The sequence below is a fragment of the Paramisgurnus dabryanus genome, chromosome 18, assembly GCF_030506205.2.
Source record: "Paramisgurnus dabryanus chromosome 18, PD_genome_1.1, whole genome shotgun sequence".
Classification (NCBI taxonomy): domain Eukaryota; kingdom Metazoa; phylum Chordata; class Actinopteri; order Cypriniformes; family Cobitidae; genus Paramisgurnus; species Paramisgurnus dabryanus.
Genome location: NC_133354.1, coordinates 830,126 through 843,108, shown reverse-complemented (window position 1 = coordinate 843,108; position 12,983 = coordinate 830,126). Strand labels below are relative to the sequence as shown.

General features: G+C 34.3%; 1 protein-coding gene across 9 annotated transcripts in view; it reads left to right on the top strand.

Annotated features, from left to right (window-relative positions):
• Positions 1–12,670, top strand: part of mapk10 (mitogen-activated protein kinase 10) — a 96,514-nt gene extending 83,844 nt beyond the window's left edge. For 6 of the 9 annotated variants that reach the window (XM_065243957.2, XM_065243955.2, XM_065243956.2 and 3 more), the window contains 2 exons: positions 310–387; positions 12,460–12,670. In XM_065243957.2, coding sequence (XP_065100029.1) covers positions 310–387; positions 12,460–12,602 — 221 coding nt within the window. In that variant the 3' untranslated portion in view covers positions 12,603–12,670. Of the gene's footprint in view, positions 1–309; positions 416–12,454 lie in introns of all 9 variants that reach the window. The other 3 variants (XM_065243960.2, XM_065243961.2, XM_065243962.2) reach the window with 3 other exon arrangements.
• Positions 12,671–12,983: the final 313 nt, after the last annotated feature.

Below are 12,983 nucleotides of genomic sequence, written 5' to 3'. Positions count from 1 at the left end.
ATCGACGCCTGGCGTTGGGGTTAGAGTTGGGTTTGGGTAAGGATGTCATTTTATGTAAATCTAACCCTAAATCAAAGTGACAATGATAAGAAAATAGGACAAAACAGTTGAGTAACCAATCCGTGAGAATGCCACAGCAAATGAGCAAAAAGTCTGTGTTCATGTTGTTCAAAACTATAGAATTTTTTTATAATTTTTTTTTATCCTAATCAGATTTTGTTTAGTTATTTACTTATCCCAAAGGGTATCCGTCTTGATTGTAACAACATTCACGTTTCTTTCCATCTGTTTTCCCTGTCTCCATGTCAGAGCTCATCTATAAAGAGGTGATGAACTTTGAAGAGAGAACTAAGAATGGTGTTGTGAAGGGACAGCCCTCTCCCTCAGGTACTCTCTGTGCATAAGATATGCTTCTGTAAGTGAATTTAAAGTGATTTCAGCTGTTATTAAGAAACCCCCTCGTTGTGACTGCTCCATTTGTCCCTGTTCCCCATCCATCCCGTTCTGTGTGTGTTAATGTTTAATCTATGAAGTAGTCCTTATGAAAATCACCATGGTAACCAAGTTACCACAGGTGCAGTAGCTACCATGAAATCAAAAATTTCAGATTTTTTTTAGTCACCAAATGTTATTATTATTTTAGTAGAAGTTGTGGTTACCATGGTGATTTTTGAAAATGATGTGCTGAATTTACTGGGAATGTATTTTCTTTAAGGGGCTAAATGTCAATAACACAACAAGATTGTAAACACATCAGTATCTGTGCTACTGCATGTATGTTTTCTGTACTGACATGTATGTTGTTTATCACTAAAACTACTGTGTACTTAAAGGGATAGTTCAACCCAAAATCACAATAAGCTCATATTTTACTCACCCACGTTTTTTTTAGCCAAACACAGTCATTGTTTTAATAAATAATATAAGGGCTCTTTTCGGCTTTATAATGGCATTGGATGGTGCCCCATTTTTAATGAAGTTTATTTAGCTAATCCAACCACTCAGACAAAGTGGTCTCTATATAGCTGTCACTCTCCTCCACCCCATCGGCTCACTCTCAGCTGGTATATCTATCCTAGTTAAGGAAGAGGGGGGGTACTTTGGATCCGGGCTAAAATTCCTAACTTGGAGCCATCCGCTCGGACAGAACGCCAAATATGCTTTTAATCATATTTGATTATGTTAATGCAAACTCATTAAAAGTAAAAAAAAATGAATTCATAAAGTTACTAAATGTCTTCCAAGGTGAACTGTTAGGTTTTTCCAAGGAAGCATTTATATTTCAAACTTCATAAACTTCTCCCGGATGCATTTTCACAAGGGAGTTGATGTCAAGCGGAAGGCTGATCTCTGACCCATCCTTACGAAAACCCATCGTTTCCGCTCAGAAGACATTTATGTTTAAAGTATGGATAAAATATGTGTTCATTTTCATTTTGGGCTGAACTATCCCTTTATATGTTTTTTTATATAATTTGTGTACTAATGTTTTAAGATGTGCATAGTGCAACACATAATATTTCACAAGTAAGGATGGAGTCCATGGTATATCTTATGTTCATTATTACACCAAAAGACTCACTATAATAACATTATTTATTTGTTATTATTTAATAAAACTCATCATTATGGTCTTCACGCTTTAAATATTTATTAGTGATACATATGAAAAATTCCATTCTTAACTTTTTGCATGGTTGCATGAATGTAAATGAAAGGTTATGCTTTGAGGTGCATTGAGTTCAGTTTGTCAGGTTGACCTGTAGGGGGCAGTGTATGTATGTGGGTGTTTGTATTGCATGTCTGCAGTAGGAATCCTGTAGCATTGAAGAAGGTGACAGACAGAAGCAGCTGCATTTCTTTCTGTTTAGTAAAGTCTTACCTTGAAAGTACACTTTTATGGATATTTTGGATTTTTTCTATATTCCAGGGCTTTTGAGTTTAAAGATAGACCCATGGACAGTGCATGCTATAAACTATCATGCCATGTACATACATTTGCAAATATACAATACAACAGACTATCTTATAAACATACAGTGCACTTCTTATACACATGTAATAGCATACAGTTAACTGAAATTTATACCATTACCAATAGAAAAAGTGACTCTTGAATAAACTGAAGAAGCACTAGAAAACAATGAAAATAGACACAATTATTTGTGTATATATATATGTTACAAACATATTTTATTTGCAGGACAGAGTTATTATTGCACATATTGAGTTTGCATGAATTGGAAAAGAAAAAGTGGAGTGTTTATCCCTTTAGGTAAAGTTAGATGATGGATGCATGCTCTCTCTCTCTCTCTCTCTCTCTCTCTCTCTCTCTCTCTCTCTCTCTTTCTCTCTCTGTCCGTTTGTAATTAAGTGCTTTGCTGAAGAAAGCAGTCGCAATGCAGCTCTGTTTTTCACAGATGTGTGTTTGTGTGTGCCTGCGTGTGTGTGCATTATAAGGATTAGTGGACACTACAAAAAATGATTTCCTTATTAGTCCTAAATATCAGTATAATTATTTCCAAAATGTGTTGTTAATCAGTAAATCTAACACCTAATGAGGGTAATGTTATGCCAACAAGAACAGTTTATGCAAGAGCAAATGAAAACTAAGTAAAAAATATCAACGCATAAGCATGGCCGTAGCCAGCTATGAGGTCACAGAGGTCAAGGCCTCGGTAATTTTTTCATTAAAAAAAATAAAATTTGAAGTTCTCTGAATGACTAATTAGTTGTTCAAAAAGAATCTGCATATATAATTAAGTTTGGACAGTTTAATGTATAGTTTAGTGTAAAATGACGAAGATTGGTTTAAGCTGCGACCGCGCGGGTACAGAATTTGCAGTGTTGCCAGATCCTATTGGTAAAAATTATCTTTAGAAGTAGTGTTTTAGCAATTAATGTGACACTTTGACATTATCTATAAAGTGATTGTTAGGTGTCGGTTAGTATTAGAGATTTCTCTGATTTATTTCTGAAATACAAGGTTTGGACGAACTTTGTTTTTTTAGGCCAATTATTTTTGCTTGTTTTTCGTACTAATATCTGGCAACATAGAAACTTATCAAACAAGACGCATCATTCAGCGCGAGCAGGTTATTGCTGATATTCGGTAAGATAAAAGCAGTAATCATCATAATTGTGTCTGTAAGAGTATCAAAAACACTATCGAAAAACAGAAAATAACTCTGGTACAAAGATGTAGAAGAATTGGGTTTGAATAATAATTAAATATATGATATAATATATGAAAAATAAATAATCCAGCAGTCCCAGTCCATCCCCCAAAACAGAGTGTGTACCCATAGTGTAAAAAGTTTAAGACAGAATATATTAGATCCCAGGTAAAAGTAAAGTATGCTTCAATGTACTTAAACCACTTAACTCTTTCACCGCCAGCATTTTTAAAAAGTTGCCAGCCGGCGCCAGCGTTTTTCATGATTTTCACCAAAGTTTAATGCCTTCCAGAAAATGTTCTTCTTTAAATATATAAACATACAATATACCAAATGAAAGAACAGACCCTCTGCTTTCAAACAAAAAAAAAAGTTTCATCCTACCTTTAGTGGTTCTTTTGCAATCAGCTTTTGAATATGGGTAGGTTTTGCAAAAACACCACATTTTGAGCAAAAAGCAGAGATAATTCCATTTTTATGACGGATTTTTCATAGAGATCCCATTCAGAGCGATCTTTAAAACAGACACGGACATGCAGCAGCTTGCCATAGGGCAATACTTCCGGTTTTAAAAAGTTGCGGAAGGGCGCCACCTGGTGGATAATAGCGGTATTGCGGAAAGACGGAAAATCTCGTCATTGGCGGGGAAGCGTTTTCTCTTAATTGAAGAGATATCTCGTCAATGGCGGGGAAAGAGTTAAATACTAGCAAGTACATTTGTAAGTTATGTAAAGTTATGCTACAAATATACTTATTAAAAGTAAAGTTCTACTTGAGCAGTACTTCAGTTTACCTGAAAAAGTAAGAATACCAGTACAAACTAGATTTTTTATTGAAATACATGATGTCTCAAAATAACACTTAGATGTTCTTAACTTAATTTTAAGAAGTACCAAAAACAAATGTGATATATAAGCCACAAAATGAGTGCATGAAAATAGTACATTTACTAAGTGTCCTTAAAAAGTGTATTTTATTTAAAGGAATATTCCATTTTCTTAAAAGAAAAATCCAGATTATTTACTCACCACCATGTCATCCAAAATGTTGATGTCTTTCTTTGTTCACTTTAGAAGAAATTATGTTTTTTGAGGAAAACATTGCAGGATTTTTCTCATTTTAATGGACTTTAATAGACACCAACAATTAACACTTAACTCAACACGTAACAGTTTTTTTCAACAGAGTTTCAAAAGACTAAAACGATCCCAAACGAGGCATAAGGGTCTTATCTAGCAAAACGATTGTCATTTTTGACAATAAAAATAACAAATATACACTTTTTAAGCACAACTTCTCGTCTAAATCCAGTCCAGCGTGACCTAACGTAAATGCGTAGTGACGTAGGGAGGTCACGTGTTACATATATAAAATGCACATTTGCGGACCATTTTAAACAATAAACTGACACAAAGACATTTATTAGTATCATTCGACATACAACAACACAGCAGGGACGTGCACAGGGGGGTTGCTCAGGTTGCCCGGGCAACTGCCCATATGCCCTTCTCGACTCAAGTTGCCCTTCCGAGGTGGAAAATAAATTAATTGTACTTTTACTTCGTTTACACTATGCAGCGTTCCTTCGTTACTGTATTTTAATTAATTACGAAATTTGTATTTTATTTTTAAATTGCTATCTTGTGTTTCTGGCGCATTCGCGAATTAATGACTCGTTTGAGTCGATTCCTTACAAAGTGTTGCAAATAAACGAGTCTTTTGAGTCGATTCTTTACAAAGCGAATGGGCCAAACGTTTAAATTGGTTCGCGAATCAGTTTGAATGAATTGTTCAGATCGCTGCAAAAACGGAATCGTCCGAAGCTGTTTTACTCGTAACCTATGTAGAAACACGCAGAATATAACCAGTTTTGGGTGACGTGGAAATGAATTTACCAATCTTTTAACTTAAAGCAAAACTTCACACATGTACCCGCCATTACATACACGCGACCTGTTCGTCGTCAGACACAGTTAAACGCGAGCAACCTCCAGAAACACTGAAGCACAGATTGAAGAAAATCCATCGATGATTGACGTCTGATTCGCTGTATACTGTACTGTATGATGTAAGTGATTCTCACAAAACACTCGTGACATGACAACGTAAGAAAACATGAGTTTTGTCAAAAATCATTTTTATGTAAGTGTAAACTGTCAATGTCCTCAGACCATCTTAGGAGATTTCTAACTTTATACATATGCAAAACTGTTGTCAGCTTACTTGTCTGATATTTCAGCTATAAGCTACATCATCATTGAGACTAGAGTTAATTTGTTAATTTGAAATGCTTGTCTATTCTGTGTTTGTATTATTTTTTTCTGTACTGTTTGTGTATGTTGCAGTTTTACACATATTCTTCTGTTTGTTGTGGAGTCAAGAAATGTCTAAACATTAAAAGATGAACATGAGACAAAAGTACAGAATCTGTCACATTATTATTTTTTTAATGGTCACTGAGCTGTTTCTGTTTCTGAAAAGCATAAAATGTGTAGGATCAGTTTGATTCACTTATGTGCATTTGTGTACAACACACATAAGTCAGCATTTAATGCTGTTGTTCTTTGTTGTTGAAGCATGTGTTTAAACATAAACAAAGGTTAATAAAATGTGACATTCTAAACTTCTGACATACTGATACTTATCTTACCAATTTCTGGTCCCCACAGCAAACAGAAAAATCTTGTCTTTACAGTTCTGATACTTCTGGAGGGCACTGTATTGTGTGTGTGTGTGTGTGTGTGTGTGTGTGTGTGTGTGTGTGTGTGTGTGTGTGTGTGTGTGTGTGTGTGTGTGTGTGTGTGTGTGTGTGTGTGTGTGTGTGTGTGTTGCGCGTGAATATCTAGATTTATTTTTTCATGAGTAACTAGTAACTCGCTACTTGAGTATTATTTTCATTGCATACTTTTTACTTCTACTTGAGTAATTATTTATTTAGTTACTTGTACTTTTACTTGAGTAAAGTTTTTGGCTATTCTTTCCACCTCTGTTAAAATCTTCATGAATCTAGGCAGAGTTTGCCTCGTTTAAGCCTAAATAATCAGACAGATAGCAGCTAGCTATCATAGCTTGCAGACAAGCAGCCTAGGCTACAATTTTTTTGGTAGGCATTAGGCAAACATGTTTGCTGATTTTAATAAAGACCCTGTTATTCTCAGTCCTTCATATAGGCAGTGAGTTTAAAAAAAAATTTAGGAGGGGGGGGGGTGCCCTTTATTTAGGTCAGAGCAACTGCCCCTAAAAATTCCTGTGCACGTCCCTGCAACACAGCAACGGTCCTCGTTCTCAACACTTGTAAACACTGGGGCGGAGTTTCGCGTTCGTCCTCTGTGACCTCTTGACGTCATGTTGTATTGCGTGGGGTCACGTTGGCGCATCACGACCGGATTTAAACGAGAAGTTGTGCTTTAAAAGTGTATATTTGTTATTTTTATTGTCAAAAATGACAATCTTTTTGCTATATAAGATCCTTATGCCTCGTTTGGGATAGTTTATAGTCCTTTGAAACTCCGTTGAAAAAAACTGTTAAGTGTTGAGTTAAGTATTAAATGTTGGGCTCTATTAAAGTCCATTAAAATGAAAAAAAAAAACCCTGCAATGTTTTCCCTCAAAAAACATAATTTCTTCTCGACTGAACAAAGAAAGACATCAACATTTTGGATGACATAGTGGTGAGTAAATTATCTGGATTTTTCTTTTAAGAAAATTGAATACTCCTTTAAGTGCACTTTTATCACCTGGGCTAGCATTTGTAAACTCTTAACACCCCACCTTGGACCTCAGTAATTTTCAAACCCTGGCTACGGCCATGCACATAAGTGTTATTCTTCAACTTTGCTTCTCATGTAAATATGGCTTGTTACTGGAAATCAACACAATAATACAGATTAAGTTTTATCGGAGGCAGTTCTTTATAAGATGCCCCTTGTTGAACAGCGATTCCCTGTGTGCTTGGTTAAACCTGCTGAACTGTACTGGGGTAAAAAAATCAATGGTCCCTATAAATCCTCATTCTCCTTCAGTTATTAAGGGTTTGGAGAAGTTGTCCTTTCGACGCTCTGAGAGATTTACGATGGTCTTTCAGATGCTGGAGGGCTTCTTTATGAAGATGACTGGTGGGTTAAGTGATGTAGCTGAAATTCTGTTTTTCTGCTCGGATGGGCATGCATGTAACATATATGACTCCATTACCGTGACAGCTAAGCACTGCACAAAACCAAGACGCAATCCAGAAAAGAAAAACCATCAGGATGTTAGTTTAACCAGATAATGGAAGAAACAGAGAAGAGGAAAGGGTCATTAGATGCTGAAAAAATAACAACCTCGAAACTCATTCATGGCAAAGTTTAATGCTTGCGGTTCGAGTTTGGTTTAAATTACGTGCCTTCAATATAAAGAGAAAAAGCAATGGTACTTTAACACACACACTGCATTATATACAAGAATATTTATTGTTGTAAAAGAAAGCAAAGCTAATGCACACTTTGCTGATGAAGCAACACTCTGTAGAAAAGCCAAAGAGAATCCCAGTTTTACCTGACAGCAACAGAGAATTATGGGTAACATAAAGAGGTCATAGAGATGTCTTTAATGCTTGTGGTAATATGGCTTTTCTACAGCTGTGTGAGGCTCAGTGTGATGTGATGTGTAACTAGCTGCTATATTTTGTGGGTTTAGTGCATTTCCATTAAGTGAGAGAGAGAGAGAGAGAGAGAGAGATGCTGACAGACAGTGAACATAAAGCTGACCGCAGTAGAACCCTTTGCGGTGCCAATGTCACCCACCCATCATTGTTAATGCTTCTATCATTTATCACTGTGTCTTTTGGTTTTGGCTCTAAGCCCCAGTCATTCCAAAAATGCATATTAAATCTAAACATGCGGGCAATGTAGTAGGAAGTTATTATAAGTTATGTTATTGAACTGAATGGCCATTAAAGCACTGCTTTCTACTAAAATGAGAGATGTAGTCTGTCACTCAAGTATATTAGTGTTTGAGTTTGATTTTAATCAAAAGCAAGTGCCTGCATTGGCCCAAAGCTGACACGTTGCACAGAACCCTTTTAAAAGACCTAACATGTACTATTTGGCTACAGATATATATATATATATATATATATATATATATATATATATATATATATATATATATTCATTTGGTAGAAATATGCACTCCTTGAGGTACTAATATGCACTTATATAGGTACTTATATGCGGTACTCTTTAAAGATAGAGGGTGGGGGGTCAATGGTATTTCATGCATTCATATTCATATTAACAGAGTTTTAGTTTCCTCATGCTAAACATAGGCAAAGTGTTAAAAAAGCAGTTGGACGTGTTACAGATTATTTCTGTGGCGAATGCACTTCGCCAGGGTATGTAAAAGTTTCCCCCAGAAAAGCACGCCCACACATCAATCAGCGGGAGAGGGAGAACCGAGGAGGCTAAGTCACAGGCATTACTTCACGCGGCAGCTTTGTTTTATATCAAGACCAAACAATGGCACGAAAGACGAAGTGTGTTTTTGGATGTAAGGAAAAGTAAGCCAGCATTATGGAAACAATGGATATAGCTTGTTTGTAGCAGCAGAGTTTTGTGTATGTGTTTGTCTAATGCTGGATTTCATTAAAAAGTCTCATATTTTATATAAACTACACAAACATGTAGTTTAAGTTATCAAGTGTTGTATTAAGTGTTGCATGACTCGTGACTCGCTCCTCCCGCAGCTCATAACTCCTTCCGAATTTTTTCGTACGTTATCAGAAAGAATCAGTAAAGCTGATCTGTCTTTTATAAATCTGATAAAATTAAAACTTTTCGGAGATATGAAGGATGTAATACTACTCTATAGGTACTCCAGATTAACTCTATCCCCGCCATTGGGGGATTTTTCAATTAAGAGAAAAGATATTCAGGAAAAAACGTGTTCCTGATGAGTTTTTATGGTTATCTGTAATACCGCGATTATCCAATAGATGCATGGCTCTCTTACTCAATTTATCAAAAACTGAAGAAAAATGTATTTATTAATTTTACACTCTGTGTATGTTTTGATAATCGTTCTGAATCTGATCTCTAACAAAATTCCTTAAAAAAACAATTATTTCAGCTTAAATATTTGTTTTATTTTTTTTTTGAAGAAAAATTCCCATATTTAAGAGTTTAAAAGCAAAGAAAAAAGATAGGATCAAAAGTTTATTTCCCCGTTTTGTTGTTTTGTTTGTTTGCTGGTTTATTGTTTGTTTGAAAGCATGTTTATATATTTTTAGAAGAAAATTTTCCTGAAAGACATTTTGTGAAACTTTTGTGAAAATCACAAAAAATGATGGCGGGCAACTTTTGAAAAAAAAAGGCTCGCGGGGAAAGAATTAACATCAGATATGCAGAAACAGCTTGTGTTATGGGACCTTTACATTTGTTAGGTTTTACCAATTTAAGTATTTTTTTAAATTGAACAAACTTTTCACTTTTTACAGTGTAATATGCACTCTTTAATATACTAATATGCACTCATTGAGGTACTAATATGCAGTCTTTGGTACCAACATGCAGAGGCGGACACTACTTATGTAGAAAGTAAAAATACTTAAGTATTCGTATTTTATCTGTGTTCTTTGGAAAACATACATTCCAAAGCATATATCATAATTTTTGCTCCACTACATTTTATAATTTCAAGTTTTTTGTTTATATTTAATATTTAAGTACATTAAACATATCGTTTTTTTACTTTTACTTAAGTAAAAAGTACTTTTATGTAATTAGGTGTTAAATCAATTTTAATATGCAAAATATAATGAATACACAGGATGATTCAATGCTTAAAATGTACTGAAAATTTTTTAGTAAAGTAAAGTTAATTTTTTCCCAAGACAAACACTCTGATAAAGCACAGATGCTTGGAAAATTTACTTAAAATACTCAAGTAGTGTCCGCCTCTGCCAATATGTATCTCTTAGGTACTTATATGTAGGCTGCTCTTTAGTTGTAGAAGTGTACTTTTTGTGTACCACCCCTGTGACAGCTAGTGACCATTTTTTTCTGACAGTGTGGCTGTTATTGGATTTGGCAGAAATCATGTGTTGAAACAGAATGGCGAGGAAATGTAATATTTTTGCATTGTTGATATAGGGGGAATTCAGAACTCTCAAAGCAGAAGCCCTCAAAAATGATGTAGGAATCTGTTTGTTCATGTGAAGTATCAGATGCGTTCATTAATGTTCTTTTGTGGAGCGTTAGCTCTACCTAGTGGTGAAAACATTTTTTGAAGACAGAGCATTTTTCATCACAGACAGGTAGAAACAATTCAGGTTAAGTACAAGGTTGCAGTTGCAAAGGTCCTCTGTGTCTGAATTTGTGGTGCCTTCAAGATTTAACATTATTCAATGGGTAGAGCTTTGTGTTAGCAGAGCAAAGGTCATGGGTTTGATTCCAAGGGAACACACATACTGATTAAATGTATGTCTTAAATGCACTTTAAGTCACTTTGAATAAAAGCAACTGCTAAATGTGTAAATGTAAGTACCTCAATTGCATAAGCATTGGTTTAAGGATTTATACACGAAAAAAAAATGTCTTTCTTACTTAGAATTTTTGTCTTGTTTTCAGTAAAAATATCTAAAAATTCTTAAATTAAGATGTATTTTCTTGATGAGCAAAATGACCAATGAAAATACACTGCAAAAAATGACTTTCAAGAAAAAAAATTCTTAGTATTTTTGTCTTGTTTTTAGTAAAATATCTAAAAATTCTTACATTAAGATGCTTTTTCTTGTTGAGCAAAATGACCCAAGAAAATAAGTCTAGTTTTTCGATCAAAAATATCGAATTTAAGTGGTTTTGTGCATAAAACAAGCAAAAAAATCTGCCAATAGGGTAAGCAAAAAATCTTGAAAATTTTCGTTTCGGTCGTTTTGCTCACCAAGAAAAAGCATCTTAATTTAAGAATTTTTAGATATTTTTACTGAAAACAAGTCAAAAATACTAAGATTTTTTTTTCTTGAAAATCATTTTTTGCATTAAAGTATTAAAAATATAAACTTTAAATAAATTAGTGCTTAAAACAAGCAAAAAATATGCCTGTGGAATAAGAAAAATGTTCTTAATATTACTGTTTATGAAAAAAGTAAACTTGTTTCAAGAAAATTTTTCTTATTCCATTGGCAATTCCAAAAAAAAATTCAATTTTTTTAGCTTGTTTTAAGCATTAATTTACTTAAAGTTTTTCAAGAAAACATTCTTAGTATTTTGTCTTGTTTTCAGTAAAAATATCTAAAAATTCTTAGCAAAATAACAAAAAAATCTTGAGCTTTCTTCTTAAACACTAAATTCAAGAAAAATTCAAGAAAAGTTTGCTTACCCCATTGGCAGATTTTTTATTTTTTTTTTGCTTGTTGTATGCACAAAATCACTTAAATTTGATATTTTTGGTCTAAAAACTAGACTTATTTTTTTGGGTTGTTTTGCTCATCAAGAAAAAGCATCTTTATTTAAGAATTTTTAGATATTTTTACTGAAAACAAGACAAAAATACTAAGAAATTGTTTTCTTGAAAATATTAATGACTTTCTAACTTAGTATTTTCGTCTTGTTTTCAGTAGAAATATCTAAAAATTCTTAAATCAAGATGTATTTTTTTTGATGAGCAAAATGACCTAAGAAAATAATACTAGTTTTTAGACAAAAAAAATACAAATTAAGTGAATTTGTGCTTAAAACAAACAAAAATATCTGCCAATGGGGTGAGAAACTTTTACTTGAGTTAAGTGTTTAAAAAAAAAAAAAATCACACCCCATTGGCAGATAATTTTGATTGTTTTAAGGACAATTTCATTTAAATTGTATATAATTTGTCTTAAATCTAGACTTTTTACTTAGGTCATTTTGCTCATCAAGAAAAAGCATCTTAATTTAAGAATTTTTAGATATTTCTACTGAAAACAAGACAAAAATACTAAGTAAGAAAGTCATTTTTTGCAGTGTAGACCAGCATTTCCAGAAGATTTGGAGCAGGGGGAAACAAAAGGAGACACATACAGTAGATAATGCACAGCAACACATAATAACATATGTCATTGCAATATCCATGGACTTCATCCTTAACGTTTCCTCTTTAATTGCTGTTGGGTATTTGTACGTATTTTGTTATTACTGTGCATTCAGTTATCTAAACAATCCCTTTGCTTGTCATGCTTCTTAGCTCTGTAGAGGGAGCTGCGGCTGCGTAGCTTACCGGCGGCTATTTTTTCGTTGTAACCGTTTTTCCGTTGCTTCCCTTAGCGCAGGTGCAGCCGTGAATAGCAGCGAGAGCCTCCCTCCCTCCTCATCCGTCAACGATATCTCCTCCATGTCCACCGACCAGACCTTGGCCTCCGACACCGACAGCAGCCTGGAGACCTCCGCAGGACCGCTGGGGTGCTGCAGGTGACTAACCGCCTGTCTGCGCAACCCCATGTTCTTCAGAAGATGAACCTGACCGAAATCTTCAAATGTCTCTCAAAAGAATCTCATTATGAAAAAATGTGGGTTAAAAAAATTATAAATATACGCGTAAAATATGTATCATCAAATTACGAAAGTATGCATTTTCATTCAAAGAAAACGACGTCTGAATATGTATATTTACCAATTTTAACTAGTTGCTTTGAATCCCCTTCATGTGGCACCCAAAAAGCAAAATAATTTAAAAAACAGGACTTAATCAGGCATCTCTAAAGTGTACATTGACTGGCTCGTAATATCTAATACCTTGCGATTTTCTGTGCTTTAGTGGATGTGGCAGGGTGGGCTTTTATTTTAATGAGCACTG